Source organism: Giraffa tippelskirchi, chromosome 2 (genome assembly GCF_054371585.1).
Source record: "Giraffa tippelskirchi isolate mGirTip1 chromosome 2, T2T-mGirTip1v1.2.pri, whole genome shotgun sequence".
Lineage (NCBI taxonomy): Eukaryota > Metazoa > Chordata > Mammalia > Artiodactyla > Giraffidae > Giraffa > Giraffa tippelskirchi.
Genome location: NC_137276.1, coordinates 74,596,062 through 74,622,066, shown reverse-complemented (window position 1 = coordinate 74,622,066; position 26,005 = coordinate 74,596,062). Strand labels below are relative to the sequence as shown.

General features: G+C 36.8%; 1 protein-coding gene and 1 long non-coding RNA gene across 3 annotated transcripts in view; one reads left to right on the top strand and one right to left on the bottom strand.

Annotated features, from left to right (window-relative positions):
* The window catches only part of LOC145537978 (uncharacterized), a 501,457-nt gene that overhangs the window by 343,098 nt on the left and 132,354 nt on the right, over positions 1 to 26,005 (top strand). The window lies entirely within an intron of this gene.
* TMEM26 (transmembrane protein 26) overlaps positions 3,363 to 26,005 on the bottom strand; it is a 66,269-nt gene continuing 43,626 nt past the window's right edge. The window contains exons 5-6 of one of the 2 annotated variants that reach the window (XM_081569058.1): positions 10,399 to 10,475; positions 3,363 to 7,669 (exon numbers count right to left, since the gene is read on the bottom strand). In XM_081569058.1, coding sequence (XP_081425184.1) covers positions 7,245 to 7,669; positions 10,399 to 10,475 — 502 coding nt within the window. In that variant the 3' untranslated portion in view covers positions 3,363 to 7,244. The remainder of the gene's footprint in view (positions 7,670 to 10,398; positions 10,476 to 26,005) is intronic. The other variant, XM_081569057.1, reaches the window with a different exon arrangement.

The window sequence follows — 26,005 nt, the reverse complement described above, 5'->3', positions numbered from 1 at the left end:
ATCTTGATTCCAGCTTGTGCTTCCTCCAGCCCAGCATTTCTCACGATGTACTCTGCATATAAGTTAAATAAGCAGGGTGACAATATACAGCCTTGACCTACTCCTTTCCCGATTTGAAACCATTCTGTTGTTCCATGTCCAGTTCTAACTGTTGATTCCTGACCTGCATACAGGTTTCTCAAGAGGCAGGTCAGGTGGTCTGGTATTCCATCTCTTTCAGAATTTTCCACAGTTTATTGTGATCCACACAGTCAAAGACTTTGGCATAGTCAATAAAGCAGAAATAGATGTTTTTCTGGAACTCTCTTGCTTTTTCGATGATCCAGCAGATGTTGGAAATTTGTTCTCTGGTTCCTCTGCCTTTTCTAAAACCAGCTCGCACATCTGGAAGTTCATGGTTCATGTATTGCTGAAGCCTGGCTTGGAGAACTTTAAGCATTACTTTACTAGCATGTGAGATGAGTGCAATTGTGTGGTAGTTTGAGCATTCTCTGGCATTGCCTTTCTTTGAGACTGGAATGAAAACTGACCTTTTCCAGTCCTGTGGCCACTGCTGATTTTTCCAAATTTGCTGGCATATTGAGTGCAGCACTTTCACAGCATCATCTCTTATGATCTGAAATAGCTCAACGGGAATTCCATCACCTCCACTAGCTTTGTTCGTAGCGATGCTTCCTAAGGCCCACTTGACTTCACATTCCAGGATGTCTGGCTCTAGGTAAGTGATCACTCCATTGTGATTATCTGGGTCGTGAAGATCTTTTTTGTACAGTTCTTCTGTGTATTCTTGCCACCTCTTCTTAATATCTTCTGTTTCTGTTAGGTCCATACCATTTCTGTCCTTTATTGAGCCCATCTTTGCCTGAAATGTTCCCTTGGTATCTCTAATTTTCTTGAAGAGATCTCTAGTCTTTCCCATTCTATTGTTTTCCTCTGTTTCTTTGCACTGATCCCTGAGGAAGACTTTCTTATCTCTCCTTGCTATTCTTTGGAACTCTGCATTCAAATGGGTATATCTTTCCTTTTCTCCTTTGCTTTTCGCTTCCCTTCTTTTCCCTAATTTAATAATAGCCCTATTAATGGGCACTCTGCTGCTGTTCTAGAAAATCCTGCTCTGAACAGGCTTGTGTATATATTTTTGCACACATTTATCTCCAGGATACATTCTTAGAAATTGACTTTGCTGGTCAAATGATAAATGTATTTTTAATTCTGACTGATACTGCCAAATTGTCTTCCAAAGGAGTTTTACCAATTTGTGTCATCAGAAGCAATGAAAAAGATGCCTCTTCCCTTAATCCCTTCTAATAGAGCATTTGAAAAAATTTTTTTGGAATCTTCACCAAACTGCTCATTGAGAAATGGTATCTTGTAGTTTAGTCTGCATTTGAAAAATGGTATTTCACTGTGGTTTGATTTGCATTTTCTTTTTTTAAAATTTTTATGTACTTATTTTTTGGCTGGGCTCACTCTCCCTTGCTACTCAGACTTTTCTCTAGTTGTGGGGAGCAGGGCCTACTCTCTAGTTGCAGCGTGTGGGCTTCTCATTGCAGTGGCTTCTCTTATTGCAAAGTACAGGCTTTAGGACGCGAGCTTTAGTAGTTGTAGCACGTGGGCTCAGCAGCTGCAGCTCACGGTTCTAGAGCACAGACTCAATAGTTGTGGTGCATGGGTTTGTTGCTCCATGGCCTGTGGGATCTTCTTGGACCAGGAATCCAACTTGCATCTCCTGCATCTTTACCACTGAGCCACCAGGAAAGCCTGATTTGCATTTTCTTAATAGTATCTTTTGTGGTGAACCATATACTTAACATCTTTTGTTCATTTTTCCAATGGTCCTTTTTTTTTTCTTTTACTTATTTGTGAGAGCTGTTTGCTCATTAAGAAAACTAATGCTTTGTTACATTTGTTGCAGAAATATTTACCCAGTTTTTTGTTCAACCTTTAAACCCCCTTATGGTATATTTATGATGTAAAATGTTTAATTTTATAAGTTGAAATATATGTATCATCTATGGTTACTTAGTTTTATATCTTGCTTTGAAAACATCTTCACTATTACAATTGTAAAAACATAGTTCTCTGTTTTTTATTTTTAATGTTTAATTCTTTGGTCCATCTGAAATGGTTTAGATATAAGGATTGAGGTAGGAGTCCAATTTAATGTTATTCAAACGTTAAACCTCTTATAATAGTCTATCACTATTTATGATTTATCATGTATCAAAGTCCTTATGTATTTCAGTTGATTTCTTGACTTTGGTCTGTTCCATTTTTCTTCTTGACAGAATCAGATTATCTTGCTTACTGTAGCTCTTTAATAAGTCTAATGAAAACTCACTCTCTAATTTTTTTCTCCCTTTTGGTATTTTCCAGCTATTATTTCATGCTTATTTAATCATACTATCTTTAGAATCAATTTGTGTAGTCATTAGAATTAAAATCTTCATTTATTCTGGAGATTATATTAAATTTATAGATCAATTTAGCAGAAATTGATGCTTTCTAAAATATCAAGACTTCTTACCAATCCCCAGTAGAATGTATCTTTCTATTTGTTAAATTATTTGTTGAGGGTCCTCAAAGTCATTTTAAAATTTTATTCACATGAATCTGGTACATTTCTTATTCAGTTTATTCCTATCTAGTTCATGGTTCTAGTTCATATTATAATAGAAATCTCTTCTTCAAATATATATTCTATGTGATGTTTGTATATTAAAAAGCTATTGATTATTGTATAGTTTCAGATTATTTGTAATAGTTTCTTAGGTTTTTTTGTGCTTTTCCTGGCTATTCAGGACACAATCATCTATAAGTAAATGATCAACTTGGCTCTTCCATTCTGATTTCTTTACCTGCCATTTCTCTTCTCTGAGTGCACTGACACCCTTCTCCATAAAAGAAGGTATTAGTGATGTATTCCTGATACCTTTTGCCATTTAGAAGTTTTAAATCTTTACATAGGAAAATCTGTCATTCTTTTCTTTCATAGCTTCTGGGGTTTCTAACTTGCCTTGGAAGGTATTTCCCACTCCCCAAATGCTAAAGACACTTTCCATATTTTCTTCTAATATTTTAGAGTTTTCACTTTTACACTTAGATCTTCAGTCCATCTGGAATTGATTTCTATATATTGCATGAGATAAAAAATTAACTTTATTTTTTCCAGATGGTTTGCAGAATTTCCCAACATCATTTATAAAATTGGTCAATCTTTCCTCACTAGTTTGAAATGCCACTTTCATCACATTCTAAATAAGTCAGTTTTCTTTTTAAGCCAGAGCTTAAAAAAACTAAATGAAATGACTTACCGTAGAGAACAAAGATAGGAAAAGGAGGCAAAAAAACAGACATTGATAGAGTTCTACACAAACTATTTAATGTAAATGTCATTCATAGCAAAATAGTATAAATATAAATAATTCAGAGCAAATATTCTTATAAAATATTCTAGTAAAAAAATATTCTAGTAAGAAAGATTCAGAGGATGGACACCCATGAAATGTAAGTGTGCAAGAGTTATTTGAATATTGTTTACAGTTACTCCCATGATATGGATAGTTATTTAAAGCCTCAAAACTATAAACATCCTCAAGCTGCCTAGTTTAACTCCAAATCAGATGTTACTGAGAGAAGATCAGAATGTACATTAAGTAAAAAAACAAAGCCCAAAATTAGGGGGGAAAAAAGTAATGGTCTCTTCTGTTTTTAGATTTCTAGATGGTTTGGCTTTTCATTGACATATCTAAGGCTCTAGATGTATGTCAGTGTGTATGTCATACATATATGTAGAGTGAAGGTGAAACAGTGATTCTGTACAATCCTTTCTCTCTTTTAACAGAAGAGTTAATTAAGAGTGACTGAGATCAACTGCTGAAGATAACAAGGGTCAGTGTGAACTCTGAAACCTTGGTGGAAATCCCAAAATATGTACACTAAAATGCATGCCTTCACAAGGCTTTGAAAGATCTGTGAAATAACAAGTTAACAATTACTATTATGATACTGAATCCTGATAGTTCTTGGCCACATCCTTTTAGTCTTCAAAAGCTTGAAGTGCTCCTACCCTTCATTTTGTTAGTGAAACTACAACAGAGCTAACTGATGCGTTTGTGTAACAATCTTCGCTTTGGAAGATTAGAAAGAATATTATTGGCCAACGAAAATTTCCATTTCCTCATGTTATCTGTTCCAGCTTAAATAAAAATTAACAGAGTAGTCAAAAGAGAAAGACAGTTCACTAATCTTGCAGTGGCAAGTCATGTCCTCTAGGAAGTAAAGAAAGTCCAGAAGATGATTGTGAGGCCTGTTTCTACACAGCGTCACTGTGTTTTATCACAAAGGAAATGGTAGGTTTTTAGGAAGGACATTCAATTGAGTTCATCAAGCAATTAAATAGCAACAACAGTAATAATAACAACAGCACCAACAACCACAAATAAGCCACTTTGTTCAGTGGTGAGTATATGGATGTTCTGTGTCTGTGAGGGGTTGGTAGAGAGGTATGGCTTGTATTGCATTATATGAATGATACAAGTCAGTTATGTTGTACAGATAAAGCAGAAGCCAGTCCCAGAATGTCAGCCTCTGGGAAGTAACTGCTGTCCAGGGCACTTTACAGCAAATACTATGAATGTTTTAATGGTTTAAAAAACATCCATAATACTATAAATGGATGTTTTCAAATATTACAATATTTAGCAAACTACAATAAAAACATGTAATTAACTAAGTCAAGTTTTAAGTTTTCATCAAGGGTCCTAGGCATACAAACTGGACTTATGTTTTATTTTTCAGTAAACTAAATGAATATAGATTTTCTTGACTTTGAAAAAAGGTCCAAGAGAGTGGCCATTCTAGCAGTCAGGTTAACAGATGTTTCCCTCAATAGTTTTTCCTGGAAAATCTTGCAGAGCATGTGTCTCTTTTGCCACCACTACTTGTTGAGACAGCTTCCCAGGTGGCTCTAGTGGTAAAGAACCTGCCTGCCAATGCAGGAGACAGGAGATATGGATTCCATCCCTGGGTCAGGAAGATCCCCTGGAGAATGAAATGGCAACCCACTCGAGTATTCTTGCCTGGAGAATCTCACGGACAGAGGAGCCTGGCGGGCTACAGTCCGTAGGGTTGCACAGAGTCGGATATGACTGAAGTGACTTAGCATGCATGTACTTGCTAAGATTGTCTTGGGTGCTGTTTGCCTTCCTAGCAGTGGGGTAAAGCTAGACTCTGGACTTTCTTTTCCCCAGGCCTTTGGAGGACTGCTAATTACAAAATACTAGAAACTCATTCACAGAGCCAAGCCAAGTCTCAGATTCAAAAGCATTTTAAAAATATCTGCACAACAGCCATACTTCTTCATACTTTATCTATTTTTAGAGGCCCAATATTTGTTTTGCTGGAAAAGAAAAATTAAAACATAAAAAGCATGCCCATGGGCAAATCTGCAATAATAAGCGGCACATACGTGTTGTAGAGGAAAACATTCAACATAAGACAGTCAACATAAAAACAGATTCTGCTAAGTGTCTTTATAAATAGAAGTTATTATTTTGTGTCCAATTGCTAAGCGTTTTAAATAACATGCCCTTAAAAGTTATCAAGTTCTTTATATAAATAAAATTTCCTGATGTTAACTTTTCATAAAATTATTATGGAAAATTATAAATGTATTTTTTTCATGTGTAATTTTGCAGTCATCATATTGTTAAAATTAGAAACACGAGGAAGAAAAGAAAGAAACAGAAACATTATCAAGCACCGAAGAAACTATTAACTGAAAAATATTACTTTTTCTGTATAAAAACAGTTTGTCTATGCAACTACTAGTTTGAGCAGATATCATGTCACACAGATTTATAGGTAAAATTTGTCCCAATTGGGTGTCCCTAGGTCATATCCAATTTAAGCTCACACCTGCCTTATCTTTAATGTCCCTTTCAATTCCTGAGCATAATAGCAAGGTGGAATTATGCTTTGAACCCTAAAGAAACAGTTTTGGAGTTGTTTGCCTTATATAATTACTGCTCTAAAGCCAGGTAAGTTTTCACACTGTATCTTTAAAAGCAAAAATCATTTTAAACGGTTCTGAATCGCCTCCAACTGGAACATACAGAGGCATATGAAGGGAAAATACAGCTATTTCAGTACTGGGGAAATGCAGTCATAATGCAGGGAAGAAAAGTGAATTTCCTGATTTCCACAATGCTGTGGCATTTTCTGACCCCCGTCACTCATCAAGGGCTGTCGGTGGTGAGGAGGGCTAATGCAAGCCTCCATCACCACCATCTTCCCGAGACCAAAGGCCGGCTCCAGCAGTGGCAGTTCAGAGGTGCTCCCAGGACTGCAGGCGGACACCAGCGATTGTGGTCACACTTACAGGGCCTGAAATACCTTTATTCACTGCTTCAGTGCTTCCTTGCATCAACCCACATAATTCGACTTGGCAATATAGAAAATGGTAAAGTGGAGTTAAGGGAAATCCTGACGAAGACTGCAAATCGTGTTCAAGGTGGAAATTGTGACTCTGTCAGCATTACCAGTATTTCCTGCCTCACAACCAGTAGATCTGTAACCAAAATGGCTTGCTGTGAATTTTGCAGCACCCAAGCCAAAGCAATAACATTTCCAGAAGAGCATATGCACCATGACAGAAGACCACAGCAGCCCAGAAAAATGATTTTCCTGGGAAGGTCCATGCAGCGATGAATAGGGCTCTTGATGCTATGGCAGCTGGGCAGAGATTTTCACTATTTCCAGCCCACAGTGAGGTAATTTTAAAGGCACTTTTCCCTTCATTTGTTCTACATTCACTGAATGTACATTTTTTGATGTCAGAGGGGCACTGCAGAAAAGATCAGATGAGATAGTCTGACAATAGCGCCAAAGTTCAAAGATGCTCTATTTTCAGGTAACAGCTGCGGCAGTTTGTCTGCATTAAATCTCTTGAGGGCATGTCACTCTAACCCTGTCCACAGCTTTTCAAACGGTTCAAAACAAACAAATCACTTAGTCGTTGAACAACTCTAACATCTGATACCATCACAAAGAAGTTGTAGCGATAGCCGCTAATCAAAGTTCTTTTCATTCCGTTGAAAAAAGAAAATTCCTCAGCTTTGGTTTAAGATCACTCTTTATGTTCTTTTGAAAATTATTATATGCCAAGGCTACAGAGAAGATTCTGTCTGAAAGACGAACCAGAAAGTCAAGCTGTCTGGCTGCATACTCCTGTCGGCGACTAACTATGGCGTGGGGTGGGAGTCGTCGGAGGTGACCGGCGAGGCCTGTAAAGGAATAGCCAAGGCCTCCACGGAACTGCCTGGCCAGGCCCCATGTGAGACCCCACTGCCAGCGGGTACATCCGGGCATCTGTGCTCTCCTTTCAGGCGTTCTGGCTGACTTCGCAAGGAAGCGCGTACATCCAAGGCCAACACCACCAGGCGGTAGAACTGTAACACCACCACCAGGAAATTCTTGGCAGCAAAGAACACTAGCATCTGGTTGATCACTCTGAAATAGGTCATGAGTATGAGCCGCACAACAAGGAAGGGACCATCTTGTATGAAGATGCTGATTCCAATGTTCCACAGGTCGGCACTGTATTGGCAGAAGAACCGGCTGGAGAACCCCCTCGTTGTCATGGACACGGGGCACACGACATTCTGTACTGAAAACACAAGACAGGCCAATTAACGCAGGTCTCGGAAATGCATAAAAGAATGGAGTGGGTAAAAGCCATCAAACATTGGGGCTAGCTAGTTCACGATTGGGAATGAGCCTGTAATTTCATTCTGCGGGGCAGGGGCATAGAAACAGCTGAAGCCACCCTGCCATTGGACATCCTTTATCATTTTATATTCAAAATGGATCATCTGTTTTAAGTCCAATCAAACACATGAAAGAAAACCAGCCCCTACTTTCTATCCATGTAAAAAAAAATTCAGCTCACCTTCAAGTCCTTACACTGGGGAAAGCACCATCAACTAGCTTGATAGGAAAGAACAGAAGAAACCACCCTGTCTGTCTTTGAAGTCTGCAGCATAGGGAGGCAGCAGGGTGGCTGGGTGTTCTGGGCCTCAAGTCAGGGAGTCTGGCTGCCTCTTCTGGCTTCCTTACGTTCTAACAGCAAGATGCTGGCCAAGTTACTTAGGCTGCCTGGGCCTCAGTTCCCTCCTTTGAAAACTGCAGAACAATGATACCTTTGAGGAGAGGGGCCCCTATTCCCTGATTCTTTTTGTTTCCACTAGACTAACACCCTGGCGACTCTCCTTTCTCCCTGTCCATCTTTCCCTTAAGATAATGTATGACTTACCTGGCTGCTAAGTTTGGGAGATGAACCAGAGTATACATGGCCAAGATCCTTCTGCATCCTTTCTTTGGTACCTACCTATTTACCGGCTGACTCATGCAGGCCTCTATGTAAATTGTGTTGTGAAAATTCAAGTGCTTCTTCAAATTCAAACTTAAGTCATGTTAAATATATTTCTCTAATGGTGGTGGAAAAAAAGCTCAAATAACTGCCATCGTTACCTTATTTTGTCTAATTCCTTATGCTTTTGTTTCACAATTTACAAGAAAGACTGGATATAATTACTGATTTTCCAGTTGAACAAAAGGAGGTCCAATCAACAACGGGACCTTTTTTGTTTTAATTTTTAAAATGTAAATTTAATTCAGGGTCAAGGGCAGAAAATAATCCTTTTATAATAATATAGCCTTCCACGTGGAGTTTTCAAACAAAGAATGCCTTCGTCTATTGGAGCCTGCAAATGTTATGAAGCTGCTTTGATATGGGTGCACACAATGTACTATTTGTTGGAAAATACAATAGTGATTTAGTCAGAAGTAACATTTGGTCTTTGTTTTTCAAACAGCTGCATAACATTATCACCCATGAAAGTTTACAAAATTTCTTTCTTAAATAAAAATTCTCCAAGTGAGGCTATAAACCACAAGATATGGGAGGGTGAGGATGAGCAGAAGGAAAGACAAAAGAAAAACCAAGATAAGATCATAATAGCCTTTCCTAAGATGTTAGGGTCAGGAAATGGCTCCCAGAGGATCCCCTAAGGGTATCATTCAGCATCTAAATTGATGGTGCCTAATACTCTGGCAGAGGACACCAGCTGATCAATGGGTATAGAGCATGCGCGCGCGCGTGTGTGTGTATGTGTGTGTGTGTGTGTGTGTGTATTTGCATACATTTGTTTGCAGTTATTAACTCGTAATTAGGTTCTGAGCATTTCCAAAAAGCCACAGCCATGCTTTCCATCTATTCTGTTGACAATTTTGTTTTGTAAAAGTGGATGTGAAGGTCTAAAATGGCTTCTGAAACCTCTGTGTCTATCGGAGTGGACCGAAAAAGGATGCAGAAAAATTAAATATCCTTGCACAAAGATTCATTCTACCCCTGAGGTCATCAGGTAGGGTACCATAAGAGAGGAATCAGACTTCAGGAAAATATAACTATTCAAGCCAAGAACTTATTCAGAGTGAAGTGGCATCCAGGAGAATTGCCACAGCAAAATTCTAGGGCTCCTAGAATTTATAGGTTCACTCCAGGTCAATGCAGGCCAATAAAACCATCTGTATTAATAAAAAAAATACATTCTATATCTGTGCTGACAACACAGCCATGTATGACCACTGAGCAGGCTAGTGTGACTGAGGAACTGAACTTTTAATTTGATTTAATTGTAATAACTTTAAATAGCCACATGTGGCTAGTGGGTACTGTACTGGATAACGTAGCACTGGAGCATCAGTATGAAATGCCTGAGAAACAGTTTTACTTCTGGCAAAGTCTTAGGGGGTTTATGTCTTTATTAAAATAAGCCCAGTGGGAGTATAAGCCCCACTACTGAGGAAAAAAAATCCAGTTTTCCATGTGGCCCTGAAACTGCTCTTATTCCTTTTGAAGTTCTAATACAAAGGTCTGACAAAGGAATGAAAATGACCCCTTAAAATACCAGGAGATAGCATTTATATGCCAGTAACTATGCTATTAAGCACAATTGTTACAAACTACATCTTATTTTTGTCACCACAAGAATACTCAACCCTCACTACAACAATTATCAACCCTATTTCATGGATGAAAACCTGAGGCTCCTAACTAATTTGCAGCAGTGATGGAACCACTGTATGAAATGGACATAAGGCTGTGCTCTTATCCTCTCAACTATCTCAGGTTCACCAGGTACCCGAAGGGAATCTTCTTGTGGCTCTGCCGAGTTTCAACCCGCTTTTCTTCTAAACTGAGCTGGAGCTAACACTGAGACATCAAAGTGACAAAAAAAAAAAGATAGTCCTCTCAAATGACTCCTGAGCTTCATTACAGTTTCATAATCAAGAGCTGTTATTTTTTGTTTCTCTGAGCAAACATCAGATACTTACCTGCCAGGTCAAGTGGAAATTGTAGCATGCTCCAGGTCCATATAACAAGGATAGAATAGACCAGGGCAGGGCTATTCCTGGAATGTAGACAAGATTTTAAATTAGCGATGAAAAATATGATCACATGCAGAAAAATATTTCCTCTTTTTTCTCCTTTTAGACTAGACCTTAATAAACGAGAGTTGTCAAAATATATTGGTTATCACCAAGATATTTGTGTAAAATCCATCATGATTAAAATGAAATAATGAAAAAAAGTTTAAAAAAATATGAAACTTAAAACCCACCTTCCACATGTGCCAACATCTATGTGAATCATGGCAAAACCTCTCGGTCCCATATTGCTGTATTTCATTTTACAGAATCACAGAAGCATTATAGGACAAAAGTTAGATATTAACCTGAAAATTCAGAGGGCTTATTTCAAGAAATTTCAAGGAGAGAAAGTGAAAATTGTCCCAGGTTCCCAAGACTCTAACTTAAAAATCCCTCTCAAAAGGGCTGGATAAGGCTCAACAATTAAAAGCTTAGCATATAAAAGAAACTCCATCCTCAGCTGGAGAAAAAGTGGGAAGATAAATCTAATAAACAAAGATTTACAGTGGACACTAGGATGTAAATTATTTCATTCACAATTGAACGTGTTTCAGTTGTGAATCAAGGAATATGATTGTTTCATTCACTGCTGGATTCCCAGTAGCTACAACAGTGCCTGGGAAATAACAGTCACTCAGCAAATATTTATGGAAGGAACTGTTGCATGTATAAAAGGATTCATACCTGGAAAATGTACAGATGTCATAGACCTAGGAGAATGATCTCGAAGACTAAAGTCAGAAAGAATAGAGGTTACAAAAATATAAAAGATATGAAAGAAGAATCAAAGTCACTCTTTTACAGCAAAAACCCAAAGGAAGTTATCAATTTGAGGTTAGTGGTGTAATAACAGATTTTGTTGCCAAGTTCTCTGTCAAGAGGGATTTCCAGAATGGAGAGGGATAGAAAAACATCAGGGAAGAGTAATTGAAACCAAACTCAGTGAGGTGATTGTAAGGGATGTTTCTAAATGCTCCAAGTATTGAAGTCCTGAAAAATTAGATCTCAAAACTCTGAGAGAATTTGTAAATGAGATTTCTAAGCCATCATTATCTGTCCTGGCAGTTAATGGTGAAGACAAGGTTGGTGACAAAAAATGAGGTCTTAACTTTCAAAATGAAGCAAAAGTATATCTTGAACTATAAAGGCACATTTACTATTAATCCCTAGTTAGATTATAAAACTGGTTATTTGAAAGATTTCTGAGAGCCTGTATTGAAGAGAACAGTAATTACTAGAAATCATCACAGGTTTCCTGAGAACAAAAGCACTCATCTAAGATTATTTTCTCTCTCTCTCTCCTTTTCTTTAAAAATACAGTTAGGATTACTAAGCAGGTAATGATATATAAATTAATAATAGACATTTGGATTTAAACAAGGCTCATGAAAAAGCCTCCCATGGTGTTATTATTAGCAAGATGAAGAAATGTTCTGGGCGTGAGTACAGTTAGGTGGATTCCTAACTGCATAAATGACTCCCCAAAGGAAACTCTCTGCCGGGTTGCCGCAGGCTCTGCTTTTGATTCTATTCCACTTCACATTTCATCCGAGTTGGTTGCTGATGCTGATGCTGATGGAAGGCTTCTCCTATGCACATACGACATTGGAGGTTGGATAGGAAACCAATACCCCAGAAGACAACCAGGATCCCCAGAGATCTTGACAGGATGTAACTGGATGACCTTCAATAGGATAGAAGAGGTGGCCCTTCATAGCAGCCATTCAAAAGGCTCAAGGATTTTCCCTTCCTATTATCTAATTATGAGTCCACAGTGTGACATAATTTTTGATTTTCCAAAATCAAATGCAATCATAGATCACTTCCCAAGAAGTATAAGTCAAGAATTTTAAATGAAAATGTCTGGGGAATGCAGTCTATAATTTTTCCCTTTGCAGTGTCAATGTCTGTATTTAGCAGACCTTCAATAAGTGCCTGGATTTTTAAATAATCTTACCTGCAGTTTCTGAGCTCATACTATGTGCCAGGGAGTTTTCTAAGTATTTAGCTCTGCAGTCACCCTTAATCCTCATACCGGCTCAATAAATGGGTACACTTATGATCCCTATTTGGTCAGTGATTTCAGCATCCACCCTTTTAACCTTTACATGATAGTATTTCCATGAAGAAAATGGAAAGTTTTAGCCCTGCTCTGTTCTACAGTGTTCAGAGTATATCTGAAATATTATGTGCTGCCTTCATATTTTAGGAGGAACATTAAAACTTCTTTGGTCCAAAGGAGAGAGTCTAGGATGGTGAGAGAGCTCAGAGCCATGTTAGACGTGGCATAGTTCATGAAACTAAAAACCAGAAACAATTCCTTAAAAACTGAAAGGGTTATCATCTGGAAAATGAATTAAACTTATTTCTTGTGACTTCAGAGAACCAATTCAGGTTCAAAGGATTTTAGCTGAACCTATAAGAATCCAAATTTCATCACAATAGAGGAAAGTACTTTCTTATAATATTAACTCAAAATAGAATGAGTTGCCCCTGGGGTTAGTATATTCTCTATTAGTGAAAATGTTCAAAGAAAGTCTGGACAAAAACTTATTGAGAACATTTTGGAGAGGATTTTGCAAGAGATGTAAAATAGATTTCTCCATAGATGGTCACTTTTGAAGTTTCTTCTCATCTCAGACTTCAATAATTCTACCAAAAACCTCATGTGCAATTTTGTCTGCAAGGCAGCAGAAAGAAATGGTAAGGCATGAACTCTGGTGCTGGGTTGCCAGAATTCAAACATCAGCTCTAATCCTCACCAGAAAGACAGGATGTGGGCCTCCAATCCCAGACTAATCATTTACCAGCTACATGAATATGGAGAAATAATTTAATAGCTATGTGCTTTAGTTTGGTGGTTTAGTTGCTAAGTCAAGTCATGTCTGACTATTTGCAACCCCATGGATTGTAACCCGCCAGGCTCCTCTGTCCTTGGGATTCTCCAGGCCAGAATACTGGAGTGGGTTGCCATTTCCTTCTCCAAGGGATCTTCTCCTGCTTTAGTTCACCCACTTTCAATGACAATAATAATAGCTACTGGATTTTATTTGGTAGTTGTATTACATGTTGTTTAAATATGTTAAACATATAAAAAAAGCTCTTAGAACAGCACATAATACAGACTGAGCATAGTTGAGTGCTACAAGTTATATATATATATATATATAAACTAGGTAACCTTGAGACAGTCACAACTTCTCTTGACTGCCACTGTTAAGCTTATAAAATCCTGATATTGATAGTCTCTACCTAATGGTGTTATTGTAAAGACTAAATAACTTATCACAACTAAAATCCTTCAAGCAGTGCTTGGAACACTCAAGAGATAAATATTATCCACCACTACTATTAGTAGTAGTAATAATATTTTTATTATGGGAACATACTTCTTAAACACTTTGTTTTTTAACTTCATTATTATACAAAGTAGGGATAAATAATAAACTGACTTTGACCCTAAATAAGATTCTAACTCCATGATACTGAATATATATCTTTTGCAAGTATTCTCTGAGCACATGCAATATGGGAGAATGTGGGTATTGACAGACGTATTAGTAACGTTATCAAACATAAATTTTGAAAAAGTGATCAGAAAATCTTTGGAGCAAATTTGCATTATGAATTCAGGCAGTAAAATTTACTCAGGAAGATTAAATGCTGGAATATAATTAAATCACTAAGCTTAAATGGCAACACTCCAAATTTAGGAAGGAATTTTGGAATGAATTTATCCAACATTGTCTCTATTGTGTAATTGTCTCCCCCACTTGTCTTGCCCCATTTTCTCATGTGTAATCTATCTTCATAAATGTCAGCTGAGAAGCACGTAAGCAGACAATGGACTCTATTCATAGAGGGACAAAAGATCTTTTGAAGTATAATTATAGATGTGAGTATCACTTCTCTACTTGGAAAACTTAGGAGGATAAAAGACTTAAATTTGGTAGATCAGTGCACCAAAATTATTGAGTGAAAAGTAAAAACAAAGTCATGCACTGCTAGTTTTCTTAATTTTTAAGTTTATTGATTTACAACGTTGTGTTAATTTCTGCTGGGCAGCAAAATGACTCAGTTATACACACACACACACACACGTGTGTGTGTGTGTATATATATATATATGTTCTTTTTTATATGTCTTTCCATATTGTTTATCCCAGGACATTGAATATAGTTCCCCATGCTATACAGTAGGACCGGTTGTCTCTCCATTCTATATGTAATAGTTTGCATCTACTAACCCCAAACTCCAACTTCCATCACTTCTCCACCCCACTTCTTGGCAACGATGTTTGTTCTCTATGTTCATGAGTCTGTTTCTGCTTTGTAGGTAGGTTCATTTGTGTCATACTTTAGATTCCACATATAAGTGGTGTCATATGATAGGTCTTTTTCTGACTTACTTCATTTAGTATGATAATCTCTAGTTGCATACATGTTGCTGAAAATGGCATTATTTCATTCATCTTTAATGACTGAGTAATATCCATTGTATACATATACCACATCTTTTTTATTCATTCAACTCTCAGTATATTAGGTCATTTCCCTGTCTTGGCTATTGTAAATAATGCTGCTGTGAACATAGGAGTGCACTGTATCTTTTTGAATTATAGTTTTGTCTGGATATATGCCCAGGAGCAAGACTGCTGGGTCATGCTGTGCTGTGCTGTGCTTAGTCACTCAGTCATGTCTGATTCTTTGTGATCCCATGGACTGTAGCCCACAAGGCTCCTCTGTCCATGGAGATTCTCTAGGCAAGAATACTGGAGTGAGTTGCCATGCCTTCCTCCAGGTTGCTGGATCATAGGGCAATCCTATTTTCAATTTTCTGAGGATCCTTCATACTGTTTTCCATAGTGGCTGCACCAATTTACATTCCCACCATAGTGTAGGAGGGTTCCCTTTTCTCTACACCCTCTCCAGCATTTGTTATTTTAGACTTTTTAATGATGGCCATTCTGACCACTGAGAGATGATTCTTCATTGTAGTTTTGGTTTGCATTCTCCAATAATTAGTGATGCTGGGCATCTTTTCATGAGCCTATTGGCCATCTGTATGTCTTCTTCAGAGAAATGTTTATTTAGGTCTTCTGCTCATTTTTTTATTTTGTTATTATTATTTTTTTAATGTTGTTGAGTTGTGTGAGCTGTTGTATACTTTGGAAATTAAACCCTATTGGTCACATTGTTTGCTGATATTTTCTCCCATTCCATAGGTTGTCTTTCATTTTGTTTATGGCTTCCTTTGCTATAAAAAAGCTTGTAAGCTTGCTCAGCTTCCATTTGTTTATTTTTGTCTTTATTTCTATTGCCTTGGGAGATTGACCTAAGAAAACATTGGTATGATTTATGTTGCAGAGCATTTTGCCTATGTTCTCTTCTAGAAGTTTTATTGTGTCTTGTCTTAGAGTTCTCTTTATGGCATTTTGAGTTCATTTTTTATGCGAGTGTAAGGGTGTGTTTTCATGCATTGCTAATTTGCTTAACTATGTCTTTTTGCAAGTGTAAATTCTTCTGTAAATAACAGATAATCAGTGGGTAGAATTGCTCTAGCTTTTTAAAAAGCATCCAACAACCTCTTCAGAGGAGGGGAAAAATTAAGGGGAGAGAGAGGGAAGAAACGAAAGGAAATGAAGTATTAATCTAACCTGGGAGAAATGTTTCACCAAGAAAAAAGAGCTAAATTAAAAGAACACACAGTATAAACATAGAAAAGCTCTCCTTTGTTTGGTCAAATATTCACAGTGAAGTTGCAATAAGGCTACAGGAACATTTTACCAAATGTGTTTTTTCTTTTCAATAAATGATCTATGTTCACAAAAAGACTGCACAGAGTGATCTCCAAAGGTGTAAATAACCACTTAACTGGTGCTGACAACTATATGGAAATTTAGACTTGTTAAAATGTTGGGAGGGTGGCTGTAGCAGAATGAAAGGGTCAGCAAACCCTATCCCCAGCAAACACACATAACAATGGAAAAATTATCAAAAACAACCACTTCAGATCTCTGGAAATAAACCAAAGGCAATTAATAAATTGAGTGACATTTATTCATGAAAAGCTGGTAGAACTTTAGTTAAGAAGAGTGAGCATCTAAGACATTCTTGCCCATGGGATATTCCCTTATCCCTCCAGTTTTGTATGTAAAGAAAAAATTGCATCAGGCAATTAAATAAGAAATGAAGACTTCACTGAAGGCCATTGCAGTAAGGGAGAGAGACTGAATTCACCCACATTGAAACAAAAGGCAGAAGAGTTTTTGAACAGGGGAGTAAACTAGTGGAAAAGTACTAGAGGACGTTAAAGAGGAAGTTGGTCAATGTGATTAGGCCATCTGTATTTGCTAATTGGCACTGATCTAAGTTAGGTTCCTATCATCCCAAAGAGTATAGGAGACAGAAGTGCTATCTTTCTTGATGATCAAATTTCAAAGGGATAGCTCTTACATCCTTAAGAAAGATATTCCTGGATCATATTATAAAACTGGAAAGAGGCTGAGGAAAGACTTGCATCGCAAAGGGACGGAGGAAGAATTTGCAGCCCCAACTTTTCTAAAATAAATGCTTTAAGGAAAGGAAAATCAGAGGCCTATATGTAGGAAAAAACCTTTTTAAAGTTTAGTCAAGATGAGGGAAATGTTAAGACTGTCTTGGTCAATCAGAGTAGTGGTTTTTACAACAGGGAGAGCTTGGAAATGAAAACCAGAAGCTCCTTGTAATCAGAGTATACTGACGTGATTTGGAATGGAGTGTGAAATCCCACAGTTAAAGGTGTGGTCAGTGAAGGTAACAAATTTGGTTGGAAATGAATGGGGAAGTCCAAAACTTTGCTACTTGAGGTTGCAATACCAGTTGGGGTGAGTGCTTGACTAACTTGAAATTTAATGGAGAAATTCCAAAAATAAGAGAGCCAGAGAAGGGCTAGGTAACATCTCCATGTATGCCAGACATATGCAGAGATGATCCAAGAAGGGGCAGTAAAGATTTGAAACTAGATAAATATGAAAACTTTGATGTGTTTTCTAGTTCATACAAAGATCCATTTGTTCGTGGAAGATGGAAATCAAAAAGGCTCAAAGGCTCAAGTGTTTGATTGCTGCTCAAATCATTGATGGATCATAAGCTGTGCAGTTATAGGTGTGACTCTAATAGCCACGCTAAAGACAAAAATAAGAAATAAAAAGAAACAAAACAAGATCAAGCAGAGATATCAGTGACTGTAATCCAAGGGAAGATAGAATCCTCAGAATAAATTCAGGCAGTTTATTTAGACAACAAAAACAAGAAGATGCCTGAGGCATATTGGGAAGCCTGAGGATAATATACTGCAACACAATATAAAATGTCTAGTTTTTAGCCAAAAAAATATGAAACATTCAAAGAAACAGTAATGTGTGACCCAGCTCAGGAGAAAACAACAACAATCAATCAATGAATCACTAGAAACTAACTCTAATGGGGTCCAAATGTTGGGTTTAGCAGATAAAGGCATCAAAGCAACTATAATAAATATCCTCAAACAATGAAAGAAAACTATGTTCCACAAACTAAAGAAAAATATGACAATGATTCAACAAATAAATAACTGAATTATGAAATATAAACTAAAAAGAGAATTAAGTAGAAATTCTGGAGTTGAAGATATGGGAACTGAAATGAAAATTTTACTACGTGAACTCTGCAATTTGACTCTACATATGTATTGGAGATCGTAGACAAATCAGTGACCCAAAAGATAAATCAGTGAAAACTATCCAGTCTAAAGACTAGAGAGTAAAACAGATAGGAGAAAATGAATAGAGTCTCAGAGACCTACAGAATGCAATTAAGCATATCTATTTGTGATAGAAGTCCCAGAAAGAAGAGACAATAGAGGAGAAAACGTGAAGAAATTATAGCTGAAAATTCCTCTGTTTGAGGAAGAATATTAATTTACATATCCTAGATCAACAGATCACAATAAACTGTGGAAAATTCTGAAAGAGATGGGAATACCAGACTACCTGACCTGCCTCTTGAGAAACCTGTATGCAGGTCAGGAAGCAACAGTTAGAACTGGATATGGAACAACAGACTGGTTCCAAATAGGAAAAGGAGTACGTCAAGGCTGTATATTGTCACCCTGCTTATTTAACTTATATGCAGAGTACCTCATGAGAAACGCTGGTCTGGAGGTAGCACAAGCTGGAATCAAGATTGCTGGGAGAAATATCAGTAACCTCAGATATGCAGATGACCACCCTTATGGCAGAAAGTGAGGAAGAACTAAAGAGCCTCTTGATGAAAGTGCAAGAAGAGAGTGAAAAAGTTGGCTTAAAGCTCAACATTCAGAAAACTAAGATCATGGCATCCGGTCCCATCACTTCATGGGAAATAGATGGGGAAACAGTGGAAACAGTGGCTGACTTTATTTTTTGGGGCTCCAAAATCACTGCTGATGGTGATTGCAGCCAAGAAATTAAAAGACACTTACTCCTTGGAAGGAAAATTATGACCAACCTAGATAGCATATTACGGAGAAGGCAATGGCACCCCACTCCAGTACTCTTGCCTGGAAAATCCCATGGACGGAGGAGCCTGGTAGGCTACAGTCCATGGGGTCGTTAAGAGTCGGACACGACTGAGCGACTTCACTGTCACTTTTCTCTTTCATGCACTGGAGAAGGAAATGGCAACCCACTCCAGTATTCTTGCCTGGAGAATCCCAGGGACGGCGGAGCCTGGTTGGCTGCCGTCTATGGGGTCGCACAGAGTCGGACACGACTGAAGCGACTTAGCAGCAGCAGCAGCAGCAGCAGCAGATAGCATATTAAAAAGCAGAGACATTACTTTGCCAACAAAGTTCTGTCTAGTCAAGGCTATGGTTTTTCCAGTGGTCATTCATGGATGTGAGAGTTGGACTATAAAGAAATCTGAGCACCAAAGAATTGATGTTTTTGAACTGTGGTATTGGAGAAGACTCTTGAGAGTCCCTTGGACTGCAAGGAGATCCAACCCATCCATCCTAAAGGAGATCAGTCCTGGGTGTTCACTGAAAGGACGATGTTGAAGCTGACACTCCAATACTTTGGCCACCTCATGTGAAGAGTTGACTCACTGGAAAAGACCCTAATGCCTGGAAGGATTGAGGGCAGGAGGAGAAGGGGACGGCAGAGGATGAGATGGTTGGATGGTATCACCGACTCAATGGACATGAGTTTGTGTGAACTCCGGGAGTTGGTGATGGACAGGGAGGCCTGGTGTGCTGCAGTTCACGGGGTCACAAAGAGTCAGACATGACTGAGTGACTGAACTGAACTGAGATCAACAGAGTTGTAGTAAGATTAAAGACAAAGATATCCAAACCTAGACACATCACGGTCAAACTTTCAAAAGTCAAAGAGAAAAAGCAACTCTTGAAAACAGCAAAAAAAATAAATAAATAAATAAAGATCATTTGTGCAGGGTAACAACAAAACAATGGCTAACATCTCATCAGAAATAATGAAGGTCAGCAGAAAGTGGAATGATACATATAAAATGCTAAAGTAAAAACTATTGACCAAGAATTCTGTATACAGTGAAACTATTTTCAAACATGAAGAAAAAACGCATACATTTCTGCCAAAGACAAGAAGAATTTGTTGCTAACCAATTTGCCTTATATGAAACAATAAAGGAAGTCTTTCAGGTTGAAAGAAAATGTCACTGAAAGTGACTCAACTCCACAAGAAGGAATGAAGAACATCTTCAAATATGTGGGTAAATATAAGTGAACATATAAATATATAATCATATCTTAATTTCTTTAAAAATTAATCTATATAACAGTAATGATAAAACTGTACTGTTTGGTTTATAACATATGAAGATGTGACATATATAACAATAATAGTAAAAAAGAAGGGGAGGAAAAGGAACTATTAGAATGTTAAGATTTAAATATATACATTGTCTTCCCTACTTACATCAATACAAAAATCAATAGAGGAACTGAAACTGTTCACTAAATATATTTTTAAGGCAGTAAATAACATAAGAACAAAAAGGAAATGAGATGTAGAGAAAAATGAATGGCAAAATGGCGGATATAAATTCAACCACATCAGTAATTACATTAAATATTAATGGATTAAACACCTTGTAAAAGCTTAGCAAGTGTCCCCCCAAATTCGTGTCTACCTAGACTTCAGAATGTGATCTTACTTGGAGGTAGGGATTTTGCAGATGTAATCAAAATAAGATGAGATCATAATAGATTAGCATGGGTCCTAATCCAATGACTGGTTTCCCTAGAAAAAAGAGGAAAAATTGGAGACACAGATAGACACATTGGAAAGAATGCCATGTGAAGACAGAGGCCAGAATACAAGTTTCTGTTAGATTAAGCCACTGAGTTTGTGGTATTTTTTTATGGCATCCCTGGGAAATTAATATACACTCCAATTAAAGGACAAAGATTGTCTAACTGAGAGAAAAATGCAAGATCCAAGTATATGTGGTATATAAAGAACACAGTTTAGATGTAAACATATAGAGTTTGGAAAAAAAATCCCATGTCAATAGTCATAAAATAGAGTGCCTAGATTCATGAGAGACAAAATAGCCTTTCAGATAAGAAATATTACTAGAGAAGGAGTCACATGTCATTATGAAAAAGAATTACTACATCAGGAAGAACTTTTAAAAATTGCACATCTTTAAACAGGAGCTCAAAATACATGAAGCAAAAACTGACAATACTGAAAAAAGAGACAGACAATTCAATAAATAGAGTTGAAGATTTCAATGCCTCACTCAATAATTGATAGAACAACTAGGCAGAAAATCAGTAAGGATATAGAAGAGCTCAAGAACTGTATCAGCCAATTTGACATGATTTAAATTTATAAAACACTCAAGCAAGCGACATGTTCTTTTCAAGCACAATGGAATATTCTCCAGGATAGGCCGTATGTTAGGCCACAAGATAAGTCTCACTATCTTAAAAGAGTTACTTTTGTAATTCTCAGGCTACAGCAGAATTAAGATAAAAAAGAGCAGGAAGAAATTTGGGCAGTCCTCATGTGGAAATCAAATAGCTTTGCTTCTAAACAATTCAGAGGTCAAAGGAGAACTCACAGGAGAAATTGGAAAATAATTTGAACTGTATTAAACAAAAAAAGATAACATATCAAAGCTTATGAGATGCAGATAAACCAGTGCTTAGAGGGAAATTTATAACTTTGAATACCTTACTAGAAAAGAGGAAAGAGTTCAAATCAATAAGCTTCCATCTTAAGAAACTAGAAGAGAAGTGCAAATTAAATCCAAAGCAAGCAGAAGGAAGGAAAAATTAAACATCAGAACACAAACTAATGAAATAGAAAACAGAATAACAACAGAAAAAAATCAGTGAAACCAAAAATTAGTTATTTTAAAAGACTGACAAAACTGAGAAGTCTAAGAAAAAATAGAGAAGACACAAATGACCAACTCAGAACGAAAAGGGCAGGACCATAATAAGTGACTCTACAGGGATTGACACAAGTATAAAGGAATAACAGTATGTTCAGCTTCATATGAAAAGTAAACTTAGATAAAATGGAAGAATTCCTAAAATGTAAAATATAATAAAACCTGACCCAAGAGGAAACAGAATAACAGAGTAGACTTATAAGAACTAATGATATTGAATTGGTAATAAATATCTTCCCACAAAGAAAAACATAGGCTTAGACAGCTGCTTAAGTGAATTCGATAAAATATTTAAAGAGGAAATAACACCAGTCTTATACAGAATCTTTCAGAAAATAAAGAAGGAATGATTCTTGAGGTATTCATTGAGGGAATATTACCCTGATACCAAAGCCAGGAAAAATGCCATTTGAAAATATTACTAAAAGACAGTGTGTTTTATGAATATAGATGTAAAATGATTAACAAAATGTTAGCAGATCAAATTCAACACCATACAGAAAGGATTATACACCATAACCAAGTGATATTTATCCTAGGAAGCCAAGGTTGATTCACCATCTGAAAATTAGTTAATGCAATACACTGTATTAATAGAATAAAGAACAGCCACCACATAACGATCATAAGAAAAACAGGAAAATATTTGACAAAATTAAATGTCCATAGAAAGAAAGGAGAGAAAAAGAAAAAGAAAGAGAGAGAGAATGGAAGAAATAAAGAACGATCAGTAACCTAGTTAAGGATTTCCTCTAACTGATCAAGGGCGTCTAATAAAAATATCTGTGCAAAACCTACAGCTAGCAACATCCTTAAGTGAAAGACAAAATGCTTATCCTTTGAGATGTAAAAGTTCACTCATATTTATTTACTTATTTTGGCCATGCCTCATGGCATGTGGAATCTTAGTTCCCCAACCAGGGGTCAAACCTGCACCCCTGCAGTGGAAGCATGGAGTCTTAACTGGACCACCAGGGAAGTCCCCACTCATACTTCTGTTCAACGCTGTATGAGAAATTTTAGCTGGAGCAATAAGCCAAGAAAAAGAAATAAAAGGCATATAGATTAGTAAGAATCAAAACTATCTTTGCTTTCAAATGATATTCTCCTATATGTAAAAAGCCCTAAGGAGTCTACAAGACTAATAAGCATGATTGATGGGTACAAGATTACTACACAGAAGTCAACTGTATTTCTATGCAGTGGTAATAAAAACATGAAAATGATATTAAAAAATTAAGAAAACAATTCTATCAAAAAAGAAAAAATACTTAGGAATAAATTTAGGAAAAGTGGTGTAAGACCTATATTTTGAAAATTATGAAACATTGCTAAGAGAAATCAAGGAAAATCTGAATAAATGATGACATAGTTAACATTCATGGGTTGGAAGACTTAATATTATAAAGATGCCACTTCTTCATAAACTGATAGTAGTCATGATGTTAGTTGCTCTGTCATGTCCAACTCTGTGATGCCTTAGACTGTAGCTTACCAGGCTCCTCTGTTCATGGAATTCTCCAGGCAAGAATACTGGAGTAGGTAGTCATCCTGTTCTCCAGGGGATCTTCCGAATCCAGGGATTGAACCTGGGTCTCCTGTACTGCAGGCAGATTCTTTCCTGTTAGAGCTACCAGGGAAGCCTGAAGCTTATATTTAACACAATCCTTATTAAAACTCCAGCAGGATTTTTTTTTTTTTAATTTGACAAGCTAATAATAAAACTTATATGAAATTGCAAAGCATCTAGAAAAATCAGAACAATTTTTTGAAAGAATAATGTTAGAGAACTTAAGAGTATCCAGTTTCAAAACTGATCATAAAATGTCAGTAATCACAGTAATGTGGTACTGGCATAAGGACAGACACACAGAGCAGATAGACATACAATAGAAAGTCCTGGAAAACTCCTTACATATGTGGTCAATTGATTTTTGACAAAGAGTGCCAAGTCATTTTCATAGGGAAGGGATAATGTTTTCAACAAATGGTGCTGAGACAGTTGGTCCCAGCTGGGACAAAAATTAGAGCTGGGACAATGCCAAAACACAAAATGAAACAAGACAAAATATGAACTTAGAATCTTACCTCATGATACACAAAAATTAAGTCAAAATATTAGAGAAAAATAGTTCTAATTTTTGGTGAGGAAAATATTTCTTAGAATCTATGATTCCCAAAGCCCTACGTAGAAGAAAAAAAATGATAAATAGGATTTTATCAAAATTAAAAAAAATGTTCTTCAAATGACAGCATTAAAAAATAAAAAATTATATACTGGGAAAATATTTACATTTATGTATCTAATAACAGACTTGTAACCAGAATATATAGACAACAATAAAAATTTAATCCAGTGAAACATGGGCAAAAATTTGAACAGATACTTCACCAAGGAAGATATATGAAATGCTAATCAGCACATGAAAGATACTCCACTTCATTAATCATTAAGAAAATGCAAATTAAAAATACAATACAATACTACTATGAGCCCACTAGAATGGTTATAATCATAAACACTGAAAAAAAATGTGTTGGTGAAGATGTTGAGAAAATGGAACTCTTACACCTTGCTGGTGGGAATGTTTTTACATAGGTATAGCCACTTTGGGGTGTGTTCCTGGTGGCTCAGTGGAAAAGAATCCATCTGCCAATGCAGGAGATGCGAGTTTGATCCCTGGGATTGGGAAGATCCCCTGGAGAAGGAAATGGCAACCCATTCCAGTTTTCTTGCCTGGGAAATCCCATGGACAGAAGAGCCTGGTGGGCTAGTTCCATGGGATCGCAAAGAGTTGGACACGACTTAGCAACTAAACAACAACAACAACAACAAATAGCCATTTTGCAAAACAGTTTGGCAGTTTCTTAAAAAGTTAAACATGTACTTAACATAAAACTGAGTCATTCTACTTCTAGGTATCTATACAAGAGGAATGAAAACAGATGGATACAAAGGCTTGTAACTGAATTTTCATAGCAATATCATTTTCAATAGCAAGAAAACTGACTACAGAATGGATAAATAAAATGTGGTATATGCATAGGATACTAGTCAGCTATTAAAACAGAGCCTGACAACCCATACATGCAACAATGGGAATGAACCACTGAAACATTATGCTATGTGAAAAAGCCATACACAAAGACCATACACTTTATGATCCCATTTACATGAAATTTCTAGAAAAGGAATTCCTATAGTGATATAAAGCATATCAGTGGTTGCCTAGAGTTGACAGTGGGAGTGAGAATTGACTGCAAACAGACACAAGGAATATGGATTCTGGTGATGGTTACACAAATTTATAAATTTCAAAATATTACTGAACCATAGAATTACAATAGATGGATTTTGTGTTGTATAAAGTGAAGTTGTTATGAAAAACATTTAATATCTCATGAGTCCATGCAAATTCATAAGAATCAGAAAGATGAACTTTGTGTAGGTATGTGGAAGGAAACTGATTTAGGTTAAAAAAAAACAAACTGGATTTGAGGTATTACCTAGGATGCAGGAAAGAGAGGTAGACATCATTGTGATGTAGACATCGTTGCAGGTTTTCTCCTAAACCTGTCAGCTCAAATTACAGAATAAAATAAAAAAGAAAAGAAAATGCTGTAATAGTAAGTGATGCTAAGTAGATTATAATGAAGAAACCCTCTTTTCTATATTACATGGAAACATCCTTTACATGTATGTTAAATTAATGCTTTATGATTGTCTTTTTGAGGCCAAAGGGGAAAGCTATGCTGCAGTGAGAGAGTTTAAGTCTTTCCTTTGAAAACATGGAAATCTGCAGTGTTTATTCTTACAGTATGGGACCTGAGATGAAGTCAGAACTTGGGAGGTGGGCCTTAGGTGGGAATAAAAACCCTCAGTTCTTTCTGGGCCTTGATTTTGGAGGCTTTGGGTTGTGATGGAGATATGCAGGAGTGCAGTGGAAACCACAGAAGGTCTCGGACACAATGCAATTACATTAAAAATAAAATTATTTCATTTGAGATCATGAAACCCAAAAAGAAATTGAAAAACAATAACCTGAGCAGAGTTAATTCAGTTCTA